The 21,851-nt window shown below is 37.8% G+C and overlaps 1 protein-coding gene across 6 annotated transcripts in view; it reads right to left on the bottom strand.

Moving 5' to 3' along the window:
- Window positions 1–21,851, bottom strand: part of abcc9 (ATP-binding cassette, sub-family C (CFTR/MRP), member 9) — a 50,956-nt gene that overhangs the window by 15,372 nt on the left and 13,733 nt on the right. For 4 of the 6 annotated variants that reach the window (XR_012592599.1, XM_074624982.1, XM_074624985.1 and 1 more), the window contains 15 exons: window positions 21,569–21,731; window positions 21,244–21,284; window positions 20,989–21,131; window positions 20,609–20,717; window positions 16,952–17,059; window positions 11,312–11,384; window positions 9,019–9,124; window positions 7,844–7,882; window positions 3,250–3,351; window positions 2,835–2,919; window positions 2,583–2,663; window positions 827–964; window positions 610–735; window positions 408–507; window positions 241–314 (listed from right to left, as the gene is read on the bottom strand). Coding sequence is in view for 4 of the 6 variants with exons in the window: in XM_074624982.1 (XP_074481083.1) it covers window positions 241–314; window positions 408–507; window positions 610–735; window positions 827–964; window positions 2,583–2,663; window positions 2,835–2,919; window positions 3,250–3,351; window positions 7,844–7,882; window positions 9,019–9,124; window positions 11,312–11,384; window positions 16,952–17,059; window positions 20,609–20,717; window positions 20,989–21,131; window positions 21,244–21,284; window positions 21,569–21,731 (1,488 nt within the window). In the remaining 2 variants the exon portion in view is untranslated. The remainder of the gene's footprint in view (window positions 1–240; window positions 315–407; window positions 508–609; window positions 736–826; window positions 965–2,582; window positions 2,664–2,834; window positions 2,920–3,249; window positions 3,352–7,843; window positions 7,883–9,018; window positions 9,125–11,311; window positions 11,385–16,951; window positions 17,060–20,608; window positions 20,718–20,988; window positions 21,132–21,243; window positions 21,285–21,568; window positions 21,732–21,851) is intronic. The other 2 variants (XR_012592600.1, XM_074624986.1) reach the window with 1 other exon arrangement.

The raw sequence follows: 21,851 nt of genomic DNA, 5'->3' as shown, positions 1-21,851 counted from the left end.
TATTAAGTAGATATAATGTCTTTAACACTGCAGATTATTTATTAATTAGATTGCTTGCGTTGTCATTTTGTATCCTTTATTATTTAAAATTCTTCTGGTGTTTTGTTAAAAGCACTTTGTTTCATAAAGTGCTATATAAATAAAGTGTATTATATTATTATATCGAAGGAACAAGATTTCGTGGTTAGGTAAAGTAGTATAAATCCAGCAAGAGTTTGTGCAGCTATACAGATGGATTACCTTCCATGGGATCTTTGATCTTCTGTTAGTGGTTGTGGACATGTTGTCATCATCTTCCTCCTCCTCTTCTTCCTCTGATAGGACAAAGGATCAGGTATTAAATATATGACACATGATTCAATCAAACATTACACAAAGACAACATTTAATCTATTTGAATCCGTTACCTTCGTCCTCGTCGTCCATTTGGTTCTTGGTCTCTCTGGAGTAAAACGCTCTCCTCAGTGTTTTCCTCTCTAGTGTTGTTTGACTGTCCTGCTGTACGTCCTAAACACAGAGGCACAATAGAAACATCACATTAGAGTTGGGTTAACAGGTTTGGAGGAGATGCTGTTATTTGTATCCTAAGCTGAAACCACGTCCCATTACCTTCTCCAGGCCGTGGTCTTGTCTGTTCATCAGGGTCTTCCAGTGCTCATAAAGCTCGATGTCATGAGTCTCAATGTCCTTCAGAGTTCCCTCCCTAAGCACAGAGCCATCCTTCATCGCTATAATCTGGACACAAAACAAAAGAAGTTGAGGCTTGACTTTATTAAATAGAATAGTACAGTCATTTATTTGTTGTTGTAGTGTTTAGGATTCTGACCCAGTCTGCGTGTATGAGGTACTGCAGTTTGTGGGTGACGAGGACGACGGTCCGTTTATCGTCCTGCAGAAACTTGAGGATTCCTTCCTGCAGCAGGTGATCGCTGAGGTGGATGTCCAGTGCGGAGAACGGATCGTCCTGCGAGACACGAGACAGAGAGAGAGAGAGAGAGAGCAGCAATGAAAAATCAGCCACTTCTGTATTTCATTTATATTACAAAAAGTTGAGGAACAACATTTTTTAAAGGGACTATTTGTAACTTTCAGAAATGCTTCTTAACAGTGACACCTGTGGCCGTGAAATCAACGAAAGTCAGCGTCGGGCTCGCGCTTGTGCTCGCTCTAAATATACCTGAACGACCGTCGCTCAAAACAGTGAGGCGACACACGTCAGCTAAAAGCACAATATCACTCTATATTTCAGCTGCTTGGCAGTAATGTTAGCTGACCAGACGAAGGTCTCTCCATGAACATGATTTAGATCTGATCCTAGTGTTGGCTTTTCCTGCCTAAGTGCAGGCTGAAGCAGCGGGGCTCTGCAGCGTGTCTCCCTGCTCTCTCCGCCCGCAGCCGGAGAGAGCAGAGGAGACACCGGCACCCGGTCGGTAACGAGAAGACAACGTAACTCTCTGAAGAGCTCCATCACTTCACAAGACACGGGAAAGCTCTGTTGGTCTGGAGGAGCTGCAGCAGTTATTTCTGCACAAACGTCCCCTGTGCATTCACTAGATATTCTCAGAGCTAAACTAACTCTTCTGCAGTGTGTAGTGAGCGCGCGTTCACGTGTAGAGGTGGAGTGAGACAGCGTCTGAGTGAAGGAGAGCAGGCAGCGGAGACGAGGCTCCGGCCACACGCAAGAGCGCATATGCGAACGCGCATGTGTGCCGACCCGCTACATTTATACGCTTAGAAAGTTACAAACTCTAGAAAATCATAAAAGAAAATCCATGAAAGTTTCCACCAGAATCATGAAGTGAACTAATATTAAACATTCTAATTGTAAAGCTAAAACATATCTCCATGTCTCTGTTAGTTGTCATCAGTTTATCACTGGAATAATTAGATTTCCTGCAACTGTTTATGTTCACTTGATCATATGATGTTGACATAATTGTAAATCTGTGTTTTGGTCCCTTAATGTCCATCTCGCTGGGTGTTATGATCCTTTTATGTATTTTGTGATAATTCAATCCTGCGATCAGATATGAGGAGCCCGGGCAGCTGCACTTTCACACTGAAATAACGTTAATTAAAGAAAACATTATACATTATAGTTTCACAAATGACCACTCTGGACATTACAGAGAGTGATGAGTGTGTAAAAGAATGACACTGATGGCTTTTCAATGTGGAATGTATGCTCCATAGCCAATTAAAGCTCGCGGTGGCAACAGGAAATGAGGCAACTACTCGGAAAGATAAACACATGACAGCAGAGACACCTCCTCATCCCAGAGGCCGACGTGTACGTGTTGTGTCATGCAATCAATCATAAAGACATGTAGGGTTAGGATGTGAAGAGAGGGTGGTGGACATTAATCTAATTCAGCTTGTAATACAGAAAGTATTTGTCGTTAAAATGTGTTCAGGAATAATAATAATAATGGGTGATAGAAATCAGAAAATTGCCCTCAATATAAACACTCAAGATTGCTGGTGTGAACTGGAAAAACAGAAGTGTTATTGCACACATACATTAGAGAGAACGCCACCAGTATCTGTAATCTTTTAGTATATTCGTAGGAGGTTTAGCTCACCAAGAAGACGATGTTGGTGTTCTGGTAGAGAGCTCTGGCCACACAGATTCTCTGTCTCTGACCTCCACTCAGATTGATGCCCTGAATCACAGCAACACACAAAAAACACATCAGAACAGTACCGAAAGATCCCAAATGTTCCGTCTTTGCAGAACATCCAATTTCTCAGGGTTGATTTGAAAGATACTGCATTAATTTATTCAACCTAACAATGTAATAACGCTAAATAAAAAACGTTAAACGTGAGCATACCCTCTCTCCAATCTCAGTCTGGTCTCCAAAAGGCAGCAGGTCGATGTCTGGCTGCAGAGAGCAGGCGTCTATCACGGCCTTGTACCTGAAATAAACATAAACGCCGTCATCACAGATAAACTTCAGATCAGAAAAGACCTCGATGTCTTCCTAATTCCTGCAGCACTGAAGTTGAAAGCGGCATGAGGTGTTTGTATAAGCTTCAATTATTCTGTGAGAAAGAGGAGGTTGACATTGTGAACTAACTTGAAAGGTGAGTTTCTTGAAACTGCAGTGGGCAATAAAGGTAGTTTTGAAACACACAATGTCATTTTGTAACATTACAAATTGATAAAAGAACCAAAAGAAGCCAAATAGCAAAGAAATTAATACAAAATCTCTCCTGAAATTGGCAGTAATTGTGTGGCTTTTTTACCTCTGTTTATTGAAAGGGCTGCCAAAGGTGATGTTTTCCTCCACTGTAGCGTTGAGCAGCCAGGACTTCTGGGTCGCGTAGGCCACGGAGTATCTGTTCTTGCTGGGTGCATCATGGGAAACAGAGGCAAGCAGACAAGTAAGAACTACTAGTCCTGTATTCATAAAGCTTTAAAGAGCAGGAGTACTGATCGACATACAGTTGATTTATTGCAGTGATATTTACTTTGTTTTAAAAGTTTCTCATTTGATACATTTTGTTTTGTTTATTTAAACAGCATTTATTGTGGCTCAAGCTAAACAATTAATTAGGGATTACATTTTGAATAATCCTTTAATTTCAGGTGAAAGAAGCATTCATTTTTATATTTTCTACAATGACAAGAAAATATCAAAGTTTTTTTTACGTAAATTTGTTAGTTTTTTCTCGTAGATTTAAAACTCTAATTTCAGAGAATATCAAAGTTTTTTTCTCGCAAATTTATGACTTTATAATCTCAGAGAATTTACAATTTTTTTCTTGTAAATTTACCACTTTAATCTCATAGAATATTTTATATTTTTTTCTCACATGTATGACTTAATAATCGCAGAGAATTAATATGTTTTTTCTCGTAAATTTACGACATTAATCTCAGATAATATTCAGATTTTATTTCTAATAAATTTAGGAGTTTTTTCTCATAAATGTATGACTTTATAATCTCTCTCTTTTAGTGCGAATAAAATGCAAGGACTTATATTTTTAAGTCTAAAAACTTTCTACCATCACACATATGTTGTTAAACTGGCGCTCTATATTATTGTTTTGTTTTATGTGCTGTCTTTGTGGGCCATTTATGCAACACAAGTGAATACAAGTTTATACGTTTTCATTACATCTTTCAGTATTTCTATCCATCACCTGCATCCCAAAATATTTCAGTAGTCACACTAAACTTTTTACAAATTCAACTGCAATTTCAACTCGTGTTCTACTAACTGTACTTTTATCTCTTGCTCGAAAATTGTGCCTAAAAACTATTTAGTAGGAAGCTGTGATCAGATCAGTACTCCTGTTCCAACCAGCTTTATAAATGCGACACCCAAACATTAAAAAAAGGAGGACGAGATGGAAGATTATATCAAACTCCACCGCAACATGAAAAATATGAGGGATAAATATCGATCATGGATCGGGTTAATGATGAGCTGCAAATCATCAACAACAGCAAAATCAACAATAACAAGAACATAAATAAAAACATCAACAAGGACAACAACCACTGTAGCACGTTGCTGGGAGTCTGATCTGACCCCTGTGGAGAATTTTAAAAACAGAGAATAATTCAAATAGATTTTGTCTCCAAAAGTATTTCTAATATGATAAATGGGATTTTGTATCCTGTTAGAACATACTTGATGACATTTCCCTTTAATCTGGAATTATGATCTTTTGTCAGTTACGTAAGAAACACGCACTGTAATAAAACTTGCTGTCGTTATTATTAAAGGATTGTTGCATGTTTGAACTATTACAATCAAAAAGAAATATGTAATACAAATGTGTGCTTGTGGCGCAAACAATAAAATGCATAAACATTATTTTTCTTACAACTGTATTGTCCCAAATATCCCATAGTAAAACATATAGGAGATATGTAGACATTGCTAAAAAAAATACATTCTCTGATTGTGATATATTAAAATACCTGCATTTATCATGTACTGTAGTAAACATCTGGCCCTTCAGACCAAATGTATTAAAGCCTTGAAGAATAAAAACACTTATGTGAGGGTCATGAATGATTAACGACACAAACTTATGTATGTGTAGACCTATATGTCTGCATAAATAGCATAAATAAAACATCTATATTAGCATGTTTGTTTGAGTATAAGGACAATGACTCCCAGCAGTAAAAGCACAAACCACACCGGGATCAGAGGGAACAAAACCAACCAATAATCATCTCAACGGCAGAAGAAGAGCAACACGATGAGCAGAAGATAGTTCACTCTAAAGGCTGATGGAGTCGTTCCTGAACACACACATATTAACATAACGCTCAACTGGGTGGAAAACTTTCTTATTTACATGAAGGCACTATTACAATTATGGAGTTTCTCTAAGACTAGTTGAACTTTGCAGCTTCAAAATCCGTAGATAAAACAATTATTATTTAACTATTTATCATTTTACTTCCCTCCTCTTTTGAAATGTATGAAAATATATATTATTTTTTTGTTTTGTAAAGCTCTTTGAGCAGCATTTTGTGTATGAAAGGTGCAATATGAATAATGTTTATTATAATACATATAAATTAATATTATAATAATAAAGCTAAAAGGGCTGTCAGTCGATATATAAATTATTTAATCTCTTTAATTAATTGATTAATGGCATGATTGTCCATAAATAATTGTGATTAATCGCAAATTAATCAGATTTTTAATCTGTTCAAAATGTACCTTAAAGGGAGATTTGTCAAGTATTTAATACTCTTATCAACATGGGAGTGGACAAATATGCTGCTTTATGCAAATGTATGTATATATTTATTATTGGAAATCAATTAATAACACAAAACATTGACAGATATTGTCCAGAAACCCTCACAGGTACTGCATTCAGCATAAAAAATATGCTCAAATCATAACATGGCAAACTGCAGCCCAACAGGCAACAACAGCTGTCAGTGTTTCAGTGTGCTGACTTGACTTTGACTTGCCCCAAACTGCATGTGATTATCATAAAGTGGGCATGTCTGTAAAGGGGAGACTCGTGGGTACCCATAGAACCCATTTTCATTCACATATCTTGAGGTCAATATAGTATATATAGTATAATTTATTCCATATGTACGTATGTGTCCATGAACAACACAGCCTTTAAGAAATAACTTTGAGTGCAGAACTTTCTTCTAAGAGAGTAAAGATGGAAAATAAAGTTAAATCAGATGACAGCAGAAGGAGGAGAGGTGAAGGAGGGGTCAAAGGGTCACGGCGGGTCTGAAACAGGAAGAACGTCTACCTCCTGATGTCTTCGTCAGACTCCTCTGTCCAACTGTCAAAGTCACGTCACTGAGTTAGAACCAGTCTACGGGAATCAACTGAGTGTATATTTGTGTTTATATGAGTGGAAATGTGTAATAAAAGAGACAGAGAGAGAGAGAGCTGAGAGCAACAAACTTATCTCCTGATGAAAGAGACGACATGGAAACATGGAAAGAGAGGACAGAGGGAGGAAGAGACAGAAGTGTTTTCATGCCAAACCCCAGATAATGAAGACATGATGTTAGCCTGCCAACTGTTAATCACATTAACCTTCCCACCCAGAGAGGACGAGCCATGGAAGTGATGCGGTCATTGTCTGTCTGTGATAATTAGGTTTAGTGGCTTCTTCGACTACGTCTCATATTTTATGAACATGAGGGTGTGTTTGTGTGATAATTAAGCTCTGGGTTAAAGGATTAAGTATATTCAGTAGGCCTAACCTGTAGATTTTTAGCTGAAATTAAACACATAATAAATGCTGTGCAGCTCTGGTGGCTTCTGGCAGATAAACTTCTTTTGTCAGTGACCAGAAAATATCAACCCTGATGATCTGTAAGTTAAAAAATGTCTGGACTAAATCTGGTTGAAAAGTGACATATTTTAAGATGACAACATTACATATATTTGTTGTTTCAACATTATCTAAATGCACAATAGAAGGTTTTTACCACAGAGGTTTCCTCCTCTCCAAAACAATTATAAAACACAGAATAAAGCAGCTTCACGTTAAAAATCTGCATTTCTACGACACTGTTCTGTGGACGCAGGACGTCTCAGAAGGGCTGCGAGCCGAGCTACATTTGCTCAGCTTGTTTCTCTGATAACTAAAAATCCAGACGTCCGATGATTAAAATCCTTCATCAGGTTAAAATATAGAGTTAAAAATTAATTTAAACACCACAGAATTCATGGCATTTAAATATTTTACTTTGAAAAACCATCTGAATTTATTCAATCTGAATTCAACTCATCTAACGGTCCATCTGCTGGTTGGCTACCAGCTTGCTGTAGGGCTCATTTTCTGTAACCAGTGTAGCATGAAAGCATGATGGAATTAGCTGTTATCAGACCCAAACTGAGCCTAACATGATACTAAACTATATCTGTGGTCACTGTATACTGTAAGTCGTCCTAAGGTATCGTCTTTCTTAAATATCTAAGCATACCATGCTTGTTTGCCCAAAGTATTATCACAGATATGTAGCTAGTGAACTATATACTGTATGCCTATGTTGTCATCACTTACTGGCTCAGAACTTATGTAAACTTCTGGGTGTATTCCTGACTATTAATGTCTTTGGCTGACTATTAAACCCTCAATAGATAGAAAGTCTCACTACAGCAAATGGTACAAATGGAACTACTTCATGCTTTTATAGAAGATGAACCACAGGTGAATGTGTTGATGTCAGGTTCTGCGTTATTGGTGGTTTAAGCTACTAATGCTTGATATAAATCACTGGAAATGAGACAAATGGAGAGTAAAGAGTAAATATGGATGTTTAGAGTCTGTGTGAATGATTATTGTTTTAGGAAAAAGGGGACCAGAGAGAAAGTACCTGATATTCCCCTCGTGGACCGGTTCATAAACAGGCAGCCTGATATGGCAAGAAGGCAGGAGGTAAAGACAAGGAAACCACACACACACACACACACATCCATATATACATACAGTCACATGAACAGAGGCGCAGATATGCAAACACACACCATACACTCATCACTCACGTGTGCAGCCCTGGAGGCTACAGATTCTCTTATAATACAGATGTGCATCTATAGTCTACAGGTGTTGTGATCTAAGATGTTTAAAGCATGGAATGTAAACTACAGAGAAAGCACAGATGTCTGATAGAAATTCAAACTTCCTGTAAGAAAAAAATGAAGCAACAGAAGCTGGAAGAAAAGACGCAGTTATACACTTCAAAACACCCTATAATAATACTACCTTTATAGTAATACTACCTTAACAGTACCAAGCTGTCGAATCTCAGAGAAATATTCAGATCAGTTTTCAAATATGGGCAAAGTCCTATCGTTACGCTAACTGCTAAAACACACACTGAAGTTGTATGACCAGAATCTGTGATTTTCTACCAACGTTGTCCAACTAATCTCAATAAACTAACAATTTCCTGCTACGTTTTGATGTCTCACTGTGGCGTATGCCTCCTTAATGAGACCACAAAAACAGGAAATCGTTAGGGTGTTATTATTACTCACTCATGCTACTCAAAGAACCAGGGTTGTGCAAGTAACTATAGTTTTTTTTTCATCAAAACTGGCAGCAAAAGTCATTTTAGATGCTTCATTGTTATCATAAGAGGTCTGATGTTTTAGTAGCATGACAAGATACCATCACAGAACTCCTTCAATCGTGCATTTACCAACTGATCTGACAAAAAAGGTGGTAAAACGACCGAAGAGGGAGATCTATGATGGTTAGAGGAAGAGGATTGGCTTGTCATAAAGTACGAGTCATTGACTCCATTACAAAATATTCACTTCACAGACAATATTCCTACTAAGCTGTTCACATGGCTAATGAAAATTTATATTCCACTAAACTATCCCTTTAAAGATACTTCCCGTGTATATTCATCATCTTCCGTCTTCCTAATCGTGTGCGGTAAACAAAAAAGAAATCGACTGTTCACAACTGGTGAAGGTACAGAAAATTCCCGTATACGACATGAGATACTGTGTTGTATAAAGTGTTGTTGTGATGTCTTACTTGCTCCAGTAGACTCTTCCATCGATGGTCTGCATCTCACCAAGCATGGCCAGCAGCAGGGAGGATTTCCCACAACCCACCTGGCCCACAATCATAGTCAGCTGACCTGAACAGACGGAAAAGGTTGAGAATGTTATTGTTGGTGTTGTCCTTCTACGATATAATGAACGCTGATACAGATACTACACACTATACGGCAGGGTTTGTCAACTTCTGGGTTAGGATCCTACGTGGGGTCAATTGATATTCAAGCCTAATACAGCATATTAAAATGATTTTCTTTATAATTATACATTTTAATTTATTCTAAACTCTAATAGTAAATTGTAAATATTGCATGCACGCTTGTAACAGAATGCACAATGATGTCATACTCAAATCCACATGAAAACGTGACAAACGCACATCGGGGTCCTGAGAATTTTGTGACCTAAAAGTGGGGTCAACAACTCAACTCTTACTAATCTGTCTGATAAAACTACTTAACGCTTGAGATGAAAAATGAAACACATACAAGATGAACTAAAAGAGAGCCCTGATGTTGGCTCTTAAAAAACCAAACACACACATACAAATCCTTGAAATTCGATCCCTCCCATGGCTTCACCGCTTATCTCCTAAATTTAACCACCAGCACTGCAGGCTTAAAGTTAACCCTTAAGTCTAAGAGTCTAACACACAGTAAAATAGTCCCTTAAAGACATGAGGAACCAGCATGCACAGAGATACAAGCACAAAAACACTACTCCAAATAACATCTACACCAGAATTTGTCTTAGTTTTTCTTAGTAGTAGCATGACTGGGATAGCGAGCGAGTCACTTCCCAGGGGAAGATGGAAGTGAGTGTGAATGATATACTACACGGCCATCTGTTGGCAGCGTCCTCAACATGAACTGATCTCCTGAGACTTGGTATTTCAGTGACATCGCTGCAGCATTGCTGTAACACTCCTACTATACAGCACGTCATTCACATTTTAACAGCGTTCTTACAGTGTGAATTTCACCAATTAGCATCACTGACAGAGTAGAAACAGACCTCCAAATTATAACCAGATTTCAAAACTGCTTAAAACATCAATGACATGAATTTACACAATATTTGTGTCAGTAGATATAGACTTTAGGTAGACTAGACTTTAGTTACTATATGAATTTATTTATATCACAGTTTCTGGACGTGCTGGCAATTTTACTAGACTGGGTGGTATTACTACATTTTTCTAATTTATATTAATATATATATTATATTTATGTACTTTAAAGGACCAATATGTAATATATTTACTGTAATAAATCATAAAATGACCATGATATGTCATCAGAGATTAAGGAAACATGCTGAATTGAAATACTGGCTTCTCTGACAACAATGCTACAGCCAGTATGTTCTCCTTTGACATTTTAATTCTGAGAGATTCATGATGCCATACAAGATATTTTCAAATGTCATGTCACCATGGAGTGTAAGACTTTATTTTTTGGACTTATGCCTCAAGAATGGTTGAAAAGAGACAAATATTTATTAAATATATTGTTGGTAGCTGGTAAAAAGGCTCTTACGAGGAAGTGGTTAACACAGGATAGCCCAACTCTGAATACATGGATGGACATTACAATGGACATTTATAAAATGGAGAGGATAACAGCATATGTTAACCATAAACTGGAATTATTTGTGTCACGCTGGGACAACTGGGTCAACTATGTAACACCCCACAGGCCAGATTTTATTTTTACAAATCTATGATTGTATGATAATGAAAAGATCACTCCCTATTTGTTCATACTGTTGTTTTCAATGTTTGTTTTTATGTGTATAACAAATCTTAAAATACGGCATTTTAGACAGACATGGTTGGGCGATGTATGTATACAGGATCTGTAAATTATGTTATGTATGTTTGTTGCAAAGTGTCAATGAAAATATGATTAAAATATATATTTTTTTAATTCCGGTCCGGAAAGTCTGTTTTTGTTTTGACCAGTGTGATCCCGTCCAATGCCCGTTGCCACGTATGCAACAAATTGGCACGCTAACACAGCCTTCTGCATCCATGGAAGCAAGTTAACAAACTGGATCACCTGAGATAGCGTTAACGTTAGATTCTACCCGACCTGAAAAGTCTCTGACATCTCTCCGTGTTCCGTGTACAGCTGGGTTATTAAGGCAGCGAGTATATGAGACACACAGCAGTTAGTGCTACATATTGCTCCTTTAAATTTGAACGTAATACTGAACCTAAGCTTGGTTGTAAGTGGTTTATTATCTGGTGGAATGGTTAGTCCTACCTGTGGGGATGCGGATGTTGATGTCCGACAGCGTGGACAGGTTGCTCCCCCAGGTGAAGAATCCGTTGCACACCTAAACAAAAACAGAGAGAAATTCAATGAAAACACGTCTCTGCTAAAGCTCAGAGGCTTCACACTGACTTTGTTACAAGATTAAACAAAAAAAGAACTACTAATATTACTAATGAGAGTTCATTACGTCTTTGCAGTGGATGTCTCACTGTGCAAAACATGACTACGTGCTGTTTTCTTGTTATGTGTGTAGACCCAGCAGAGTAAAAAGCACATGACCTATTTTATGTCCTGACCCAAAGTTTAAGAAACTTTGAGTTCATTGGTGTGAGAGCTGCTGTGATAACTAAACAAAGGACACATACTGTGCTCGTGGTATGTAGGACTGATGACAAACGTCATCCTGTGACGCATTTCTCCGGTTCTGGAGAGTTCATTTAAATGTACGCTGAGAAATAAAAACACCATTACACAAGAGGGGCAGGTGCTGTAGTCCAGTTATTTCTTTAAGACTTCCTGATCCATGCTCATTTCTGTATTCATGAGAGGGTAAATGGTAGAATAATCACTAGGGTTAGAATAAAATATCCTACAGTAAAGTCGAGTCAATTTTATTCATATAGCTAAAAATCCCAAATTTCCATCAAAGGTCCTTATATTAAAAATACAATTTCCAAATACCCTTTTGATTATTTCACAGTTATATTTACTAAATATACACTCAGAAGCTCACTGTATTAAACTTGAACTGTGTCAAAGTTCACAAAAATTAGATTTTGGAGGTTTAAGGGCAATATTGTTAATTGAATTGTACATTTTTACGCCGATGACACCCAGATCTATATTTCCATCCAATGTATTAAGACACTACTGTATGAGATGCAAACATTAATGTAACTATTACTGTTAATGATGGCTGCAATTAGATTTATGTGTGCCAGTGCCGGGTCCTTGATATTGTTATATTAAGTATTTACGTGTACATGTCATAAACATTAAGTTCATTATTTAAGTTATAGAAAGCGGGAGGACCATATAACTGTTTACTTCTGCCTACTCCTTTCGGACATTTATTTATTTAGAATTTGCTTCATATGTTTACTGTTCATATTTTATTATTGTTTTGTTTTATTACTATTTGTTACATGCTTAAGATAAATCTAGCTAATTTAATAATCTAATAATTGTTCATACTGGCTTAATAGTGTGGCTTACTGGGACATCTAATCCAGCCACTATTAAAAATCCCATTCTGTGTGGTTAAATTTAAAGATATCGGACAATTATACAAAACATTGTACCTCAAAAACTTTATTCATAACCAGTGAAAATCTTGCAGTGTTTAATTTCTGCCAGTATAACATTGCATCCAAACTGTTGTCAAATAAACAAAAAAGTTAATGTTAAGGAAGGAATGAATCTACTAAGTATCTCTAAGTAAATATTTTTGTCTCAAAAAAAGAAAACAGCTTGGGATATTCCTGCAATTTGTAATTTTCTAATTGAAAAAAGTAAGTAAAATGTAGATTTTTAGCCTTCAAAAAAATTGTTGTGTCCTATTTTTTGGTGAGTTTCGTTACTAGATGGTTGCAAAGTAAGATTGCACAGATGAAGTCAGAAATTCCAGCTCCACCTACAATGACCAACGAATATATGGTCAACCATCTTAATGAGTATCACATCATTAAATGTCCCGGAGAAAGAGATCACTGTCCAACAGCTGAGCAACATGTAACAGGACTAGTCGGTATCTAATCCCTGTTCAGTGATCTATCACCCTGCTTCCTGCTCGGACTCTGTTTACATTCCTCCCATCTGTTGCATTTATTTGTTTATTTTAAGTTTATTTTATCTGACAATCCCCCCCTCCCCCGCACGCCTTTCCTCCACGGCTCCTTTCTCCCCATGACACGGATCCCAAAAGGCATATTAGAGATTAAAAAAAAACATCTTCGGGCCTTTGTAAGCAAATATTCAAGAGGAACTTGAAGCTCATGTTCCAATTAGGTTTTGGTTTAGACATTGAGGGGTGAGAGGAGATGACATAACATTAAAATTAGTCTATCAGATCAGATGTGTTAAGTATATATTAAAGTTCCCTGAGCACAGGCTTCCTGTAATGAATATTACAATATTGATTTGATGGTAATTTTGTCTGATTTTGATTGGTTATGTAATAACTAACCCCCTCCTATAAACACAATAGCCAGGCATCAGCATTATACTTAAATCAACTGATAAACAAATATCGGAAATCACAGATTGGTGTCATGGCTAAAGAGAATAAACAATAAAGGAAGAAAGCATCAGATAGATCTGATAGCATCAAAAAGAAGACGGGGGAGGGAACGAGAGCGGAAGTGGAGAGGAGATATGTAAAATGGGGAGTGAAACATGAACATAAATTATAAATAATATGGGGTTACATGTGGGGTCACTGCTGAATCAATCATGAACAATTATCTAATACAAAATGTAAGAATCTGCAGTAAACGGTCCTGAACATTTGTGTTCCCAAGCTATTTTAAATGCTACTTAGGATGAAAAACTGAGATTAGTTTCACAAATGAAATAACCACAAAATGAAAACAAGTCTCATCCTGTTTCTCAGCGGATTTCTCACTTGGAAAATACAACATAAATACATTTTAAAACCTGCATGGTGAAGGTTTAGACTCGTAATGCAACAATTAAAGGGGGAAAACACAAGGGACATTTTAGAAATTTGTTCTTAAACCTCCCAACCTCTACTTATATTTTAATTATCCTAATTCATCTATCAAATTATTTTTTCCTAATCGGAAAGTTTTAATAGTTTTTATTATTTTATTATGGTATTGCCTCTTTTCTGTTTGTATATCTCTTGGTTTTTGAAATTGACCCGATCTCATTATAAATGAGGGTCGTCCCTCAATGACCTCTCGAGTGTAAATAAAGGTTGAATTAATTAATTAAAATATTCTGTACACACATTAAAGGGTTTTTTTTTCTATCCGAAGCAAGGGTCAAAAAGGAGAGAATTTGTGATTTTGGGCTATACAAATAAAATTGACTTGACTTTCCTGTTTCATGTTTTTGGCGTGTATCTGAGCGGCCGGCACAGAGCCCTGACTGAAAACCCACCCAACACCTTTGGGATGGGAACCAGAAGAGAGGCGGCGGTTATCGCAGCATATTAATGCAAATAATTTGGGGTGTCCACATACTTTTGCCCATGTGAAGTATAAGAAAAGTGATTTTTTTATTTATTAAATACTTAAATTGATTAGCTGATAAATCCTCCACTGACAACAAAACATGTGTTAAGGATGTAAAACCCAGCTCTCTCTATGTCTCTCTCTTTCTAATTAGCGGACCACCGTCTGGTCGGTAGCGTCACTCCACAGGGATGAGACAGGAAGAGCAGCAGGCTGAGAAAATGTTGCACACATTCACAAGGCCCTTTAAGGGACAACGAATTCTCGTGTGAATCCTACACTTCCTGAGTACACACACATACACGCACGTACCAGACTTCACATGTATGATTCCACGCACCCACCAATGACCCATGGATGTACAAACAGTGCAGATGTGAAACAGCTGTTTACAGAGTTAAATAAATGATGGTATTAGGTAGCGGCTCCTACGTGTCTGTGTATGTGTGAGAGATAATGACCTCTTAATATGAGCGAAACGCTTGATGAAAGAGGCGGTTATAACTTAATACTTTTTGTACTGATTTGGGTAATGCACCATTCATGTGGAAACATAATGGAATTAAACACTTGGGCGTAATAATCATAGCCCCCTATTTCCTAAATCTATTAACTGAATGCCCCAGGTTTATTAATGAGAGTAAGAGATGACATAAAGATATGATAATGTCTCTGTTGGGGAGGCCTGAGGTGCTGAAGATAAATGTTTTCCCAAAATTGTCATTCGTCATGTCAGTCCTACCCACGCAGTTTCCATCAAGCTGGATCAAGGAGATAAAGGGCCCTATTTAAATGACCTATAGCGCATGGTCTAAAGTCCAACTCTTGCTCGTTAAACGGCGCATAATCTGGGCGCAAAATAAGGCGCAAGGGTCAAAGGGGTTGTATTTATGAATCCCCCAGAGATGCTTTACGCACGGGCTTGCAGCCGGACACTGCCGGAGAGGCGGTGCGTAATGTGCAGATCACCAGATTACCCTTAAATCTATCGTAGATTAAATAAATTCTACGGTCTCAGACAACAATATATTGATATATTCCTTAATTGTTGGGCAGTTTTTTGTATGTTATTTGTGATACATATTGTGTACGTGTCGGATCAGTCTGTAAAATAAAAGGTACTACCTTTATAGGTAGTTTGAAAAAAAAATAATTTCAAAATAATATATCTATACAATAATATATTTCCGTCAACTGCCCCCTGTCTTCTATCTTCATTTCCCTCTGTATACTAAACTTGTCTATCCCTCGAGGTCTCCTTAAACTTTATCACTGAGAGCGGCTGTAAAAGTGCCAGCCAGCAGTTTGGGAAGCTGAGTTCATCACTCCTGAATGTGCTGCGTCTAACCTCCTCTCTCTGCGTCTCACATAGGAAAGACTCTTGGGAGTTAATCAGTCTGACATCAAGACAAAGTTTTGTCTTGAAACTGTTCTGTTCTGTACTGTTCCTCAAGTCCTTGTTTATAAAGACCGATCAGTGTAACCTAGACTTTCAAAACTTTGAAGGAAACAGCAGTACCATGCCATAAAGAAATGTACCTTTGGTAACACTTTATATTAATGTCCTTGTAATAAGTGTTAGTTAATAGCTAATAAGACCCTTATAAGATGCTTATTAACAGTATTATGTATTAATGAGACTATATAACTGTTAATAATAGCATCATAAACATGTTAATTGTTAGATTATAGGAGATTTATAAGCACTTGAAGAAACGTATTAACAGTTTATAGACTGCTTAAGAACAAAGCATTATGAGTTTCTTATAATTGTTCATAATAACATTGCAAACACATTTATTGAGTTTAAATAACTTACCTATTATTGATTTGTTAAACCTTTAAAAAGCTTTTTATTGCCTTATTAAGGTTAATAAATCCTTTATCATGCACTTATTAACAGTTAACTGTGCTTTTCACAGCTCCCCGTCTAAAATGAGCTCTACATGTTGTCAATGTTGATAAAATGTCAATCAAGTATTACATATAAATACAATGTTTTAGCAATGAAGCACAAAAACACACTCTAAGACATTATTAATCTTAATAAGGCATTGTTCTCTATTTAGATCCGGTAGCTAACTGTTAATAAATGCATAGTGGACTGTTAATAAATGCATAATAAAGTATGTATTAATCTAATTAATAAAAGGTTTGACAATTACATAATAAGTAAGTTAGTTAAACACAATAAATGTGTTTGTATTGCTATTATAATACTTATAAGGGCCTTATTACTTATGCTTATATTACAAGGACCTTAATGCAAAGTGTTATCGCGATCGTAATCCTTACCAAAATAATCAAAATCTTCTGAACTTTTAACCTTGCATACTGGTAGTTGTGTCCTTGGTGTCTTTGAGAGTTCATACTCTTTTGCTGTCCTTACCCCCCTTCAACCATTCCCCAACTCGTGAACTTTGACCCTGACCTTTACAGCCACATCCTCCGTCTCCGTGGGTCTCATCAGCCGCCTGGTCGGCTGCTCGTAGTTGTCCATCTGGTAGCGCATTGGCTGCTTCCTGTTGATGGCTTTGGTCTTGAGGGGGACATTAAACAAGAGAGAGATTTGAAGTTAGCGAAACTTAAGACTTTCCTGCATCCGCTGTAGTTCCCTGGGGAGAAGAAGACGTGCGGGGGTTCCCTCTGATATCAGCCTAGAGGATGTTGCCCCAAAGGGTTCAATCCCACTGCTAGCATATTAACATTAATATAACATTATCCGGCTCTTCTTATCCAGACACACTATACATACAAACACACTGTACATCAGGGTCTCTGTACTTCATGTGAAGTCCTGTTATCAGTGTGCAAATTAATATATATTTACACTAACATCACCAAGAATGGCTGTGCGCTTGTTGTATAAGGCTAAAGGTCACACTGGCAACGTCACGTAGCTTCGTGTTACTCGCCACATATCATCTGACGCCTAAAGAATACATCTGAGGAAGTAGTCAGCAGCCGGGATGTAATAAAATTGCTGCTTTTCTGGAGCATTGATGCACGTTAATGCTAGAAAAAGAAGCCTGATGAGACACCGCACTCCAATTTGTAGTGATGCAAGCTTTTTTTGGGGTTTGCATTGAAAACAATAGGAACTTGTGTTTTCATGTGCATTGTGCGCTGCAATGCAGTCACTCTCGCGTACTCGCTATCGGATGAAAGCCAACTCCAGATTCACTTTCGTTTTGGAACAAGCTTTGTTTCCTTGGCAGCCTCACCTCGCTATATTTGAGTTTTTTTCGACCTGGTCGCTACGTTTTTATAGAGGTCAACGCACAGAAACGTGCCAAACACAGCAACATAAGAAAATCCAGGTAGAGGGCTCCAGGATCTCTGCAGAAACAGACACCATCACACACTTCTAGTGGATTATAAGTGATGATTTAGAGGGATTTTTTTTATATGACTCTAAACATTGTTTTTTAGAAGAATCCTACTCATTGTGCCTTTAACTAATTTCTTAAAAATCTACCATTACGTTTGAAGTTGCCTTGTCAACAACCAAAGTGCTGGTCATGGAGAAGTTTTCATTTGACATCTTTGACATTAGCTGTTCATAACACCTCGTCTCTACTGGCTCTTTTCTCGGAAACGTCTTCTGGAATACAGGAAGTGGTGCTTTTACATTTCCACTTGATTTGGGGATAAATGAGTGAATTAGGTAGTTGGCACAAGTACTGATAGCTGAAAGGACACATTAGGTTACAGAAAGTCACATTACTTGCCACAGCAACAGCAGTGGCCACTTAGCTCCAAGATATCCTGGTAAAATTTAAAAAATAAGAGTCTTGAAATGACCACTTTGAGTTTGTAATGGCTTTATAAAAGGAACATGATGTAGCTGCAACACAATGGCTTCAAATGGAGCTTTCACATTGAGCAGAAGTAATAAAATAAATAAAAATGACAACCAGAAAAACTTTGCTTTTTGAGCCCAATATTACTGTTGTTGAATTCAGTTACTGTACAATACATTCAAAGAAATAATCCCTTATAAAAATGTTGTGTGATCTGAAAACCATTAAACCTCTACAGGGTTGTGTGAGTCACTCAGCTCTGTGGCCTGACTGTCCATTTCAGACACAAACAGTGTTAATCCCTCTGAAACATTATAGTCACCATGTGACTCGGTCGGCTGAAACATCAGACAGAGACAAGATTAAAGTCTGCAGTTCACTGAGTGGTGATGTTCCGCATGAGCCTCCAAAACATAACAATCAGTCCTGGGGAAATGAATATGACATAATATGAGTAAACTAACACCTAATGTTAACTTTTTTTGTGTTCTCTGTTATGCGACTAGACAATCACAGCCAACCCTGAACCAAAATGGCATGTTGTTTTTGAAATGTGAACTCCGAATTTGAGATTTGACTTGGTGGTTTGCGCTGTATGTCAGCTGCACATGCAGTTTGGAGACGAACCAACTAAGACTAAGACCAAGAAAGTGGATCACATCCCTCCAGATCTGAGGTCTTTACACTACTGTTGGTTTATAAAGCACTGAATGGTTTATTTCTGATCTTGTGCTGCATTATGAACCATCCAGACCTCTCAGGTCGTCTGGGATCAGGTCTGCTTTCTGTCCTCAGGGTCAAAACTAAACATGGAGAAGCAGTCAGACAACCCTTTCTGAAGGGGAACTGAAGCTGCTCTCTTCAAAGCCGCCAGACTCCATTCACAAAAACAGTAATTTTAACTCTCAGAACACGGGAGTATACATACAACCCCACTTCAAAAAATCCGAACTAACCCTTTCAGTTATTTCCAAACTTACAGCTAACATAGCTCTCAACATTCAGCCACTGCTAGTGGTCACATTATTCATAACCTTATTGATTAGCTTACTGTGGTAACCTACGTCCCTGCTTTTTGCTAACGGCTGAGGGGGCGTTTCCATTTGAAAAAAAACTCAGAAAAGAAGACGGAGTCGACTTTTAATTATATTTGAATGTCTTTTTATAATGTGTTCCTTTTGCACTTTGTCTCAATGCTTTTGTCATTTATGTACATGTAAAGCACTTTATATGTAAAGCACTTTTAATTGCCTTGTTGCTTAAATTGGCTGTATAAATAAATTTGGCATCAGTGTATTCTTTAACTCTTTAAAATGCAGAATTGGCCTCTTTGATGAGCACTGAAGGGCTTGGATGTTTCTCAACTTGTGCACAGCTTTTGTACAAACTTTTCTAGTAAACCAAAATAAAGAAATAATAATTATCTGTTTAGCTGGTGAGTAAACATGTTTTTTTATTACTTAAATACAGATAAACCACTGTCAAGACTTTTTTAAATGCTGATTGGGTTTGATTCGTCTTATTTCTCAAACTTAATTTGTATGAACTCGATGCCCTGCTGTTTGTCACAGTAATCGTGCGTCATTGCACATCACCGTCTAAATACATGAATATTCCTCGGAGGATCTGCTCATTAGCAGCCGGGATGATGTTATACAACGTCCCTCAACACCCGTTTATTAAAGCAACCGGTCGCCAGAATCGAAAGGACACAATCACCTGGAGTAACATGGAAGGAATGTGTGCCGTGTCATCTGGCGCACCTCATTGATCCAAACCTTCGCCACAAGGAAACTCTGGCTGTTAAACTCAGCACATTAAAGACATTTCTGGCACCTGCAGTGTGCTTTGTTAACACCATCTGTTTTAAATATTTAGATTTAAGCTCTTTATTACTCAGAAGTCATTTAATGTGACGTCTGTAAATTGCCTCAGACCTAAATTGAGGAGAGTCTTTGCAGCAGGTTCAACCATTGATATCAGGTTGCTTTTATAAAAGGTTTGACTTCCTGATGCCGGGTTTCAACAAATGATCCCATTTCTTGTCGCTGAGTAAATAATCTCAGTTCGGAGAGTATTAGATTCCCTTCTGTAGCCCTTAGAGAACTGGAATTTTATAATGTATTGATATATATTGACAGGCGTTGTCCGGTCTGGGAGTTGTCCGTGTTTTCGTCTTACAACTTTAACCCTTTCACAGAGTGTTTTCAGTTTATCTAAGTTAATTATAACATTTTGGTCGCCTACAAATTTCATATGATTAATCTGGTTTCATCAACACTCACCCCCCCTTGGTGTTTTTTTCCTGTTTCCATGGAAACAGGCATGTCTCCATTTCTCCAGCTGTCGTCTCCTATTTCGTCACTCTGAAGAAACTCACCGAGCTTCTGGACACTGTGAACACACACACACACACACACACGTACACATTGAGTCCATGAATATGTGTGATTGTGATGATACCAATACCAGTAATCTCTCGGGAGTTTAGAGTTTCTCCCCACTGCTGTCAGGTTTCCTCCATGCTCCTTTAATTAGATTCACCACAGGAACCACATCCAGTTTCCTTGTTTAGTCAAGTCCACATCCCCTTCTCTCTCAGCCAAAGCAGCATTACCAGTCGGCCTCACCGGTAACAGTCTAGTACGCTATCAAACACACTCACCTGACCAGCGCCTTGACAGCGAATCGGACCACAGTGGAGAGCAGGAAGAGAGGGGTGACCAGGATGTGGAACAACGCCAGAGCTGCGAAGGCCTCAGAAGGAGTGGGACCGGTTTCATTGAGGCAGTCATGCGTCACAAACGTCTACAAGACAAGAATATAAGTTCATTAATAGATATTGACGAATGAAAAAACAGCACATAGAAGGTTTAATGTAGTTACAAGTTTGTAATCAAGTGTGGTAAAATTGTCTTACCGCAAGAACGGCAGCGATGGGAATAGCAGCATTCATGAAGACTGCACAAAGAGAGGAAACAGGTTTAATGCACCTATATGGGCTAAAAGTGAGTGATCTGGTATATGTTATAAACTAAATTATGCAGGGCTCCTATTATGGAAATAATAATAAATGTGAATGGAAGTCAAGATACTTGATAGAGAGATTTGGTAACTGTTCACCGAGATAAGTCGTGTCTTTTTATCAGTCCCAATAAAGACAAAGGGACATATTTTCTGCAATTACACACAAATGCTATCGACATAATTCAAACTCAAAGTCATTGATGTTGTTCTCATCTTACTGGACATGGATGTGTAGAAAGCGAAGGTCTTGAGGCTGGTGAGCTCTTTGCCTCTGGTGTCCTCCACGCTGTCACAGAAGATGTTCTCCCAGGCGTACAACTTCAGCAGCTTGATGCCTTTTAATATCTCTGTGGTTGTTTTCAGACGATCCGTAGAGTGCTCCTGAACGAGACAACAGAGGATAGAAAATTACGTGTTAATTTATCGCATATGTTACGAAAAAATAATGCATTTATATATCATTAAGTTCTCTGATTTATGATGCAATTCAAAGCAAAATGA

The sequence above is a fragment of the Sebastes fasciatus genome, chromosome 23, assembly GCF_043250625.1.
Source record: "Sebastes fasciatus isolate fSebFas1 chromosome 23, fSebFas1.pri, whole genome shotgun sequence".
NCBI lineage: Eukaryota > Metazoa > Chordata > Actinopteri > Perciformes > Sebastidae > Sebastes > Sebastes fasciatus.
The sequence above is the reverse complement of the archived record's forward strand: the minus strand, read 5'-3'. Positions and strand labels throughout refer to the sequence as shown.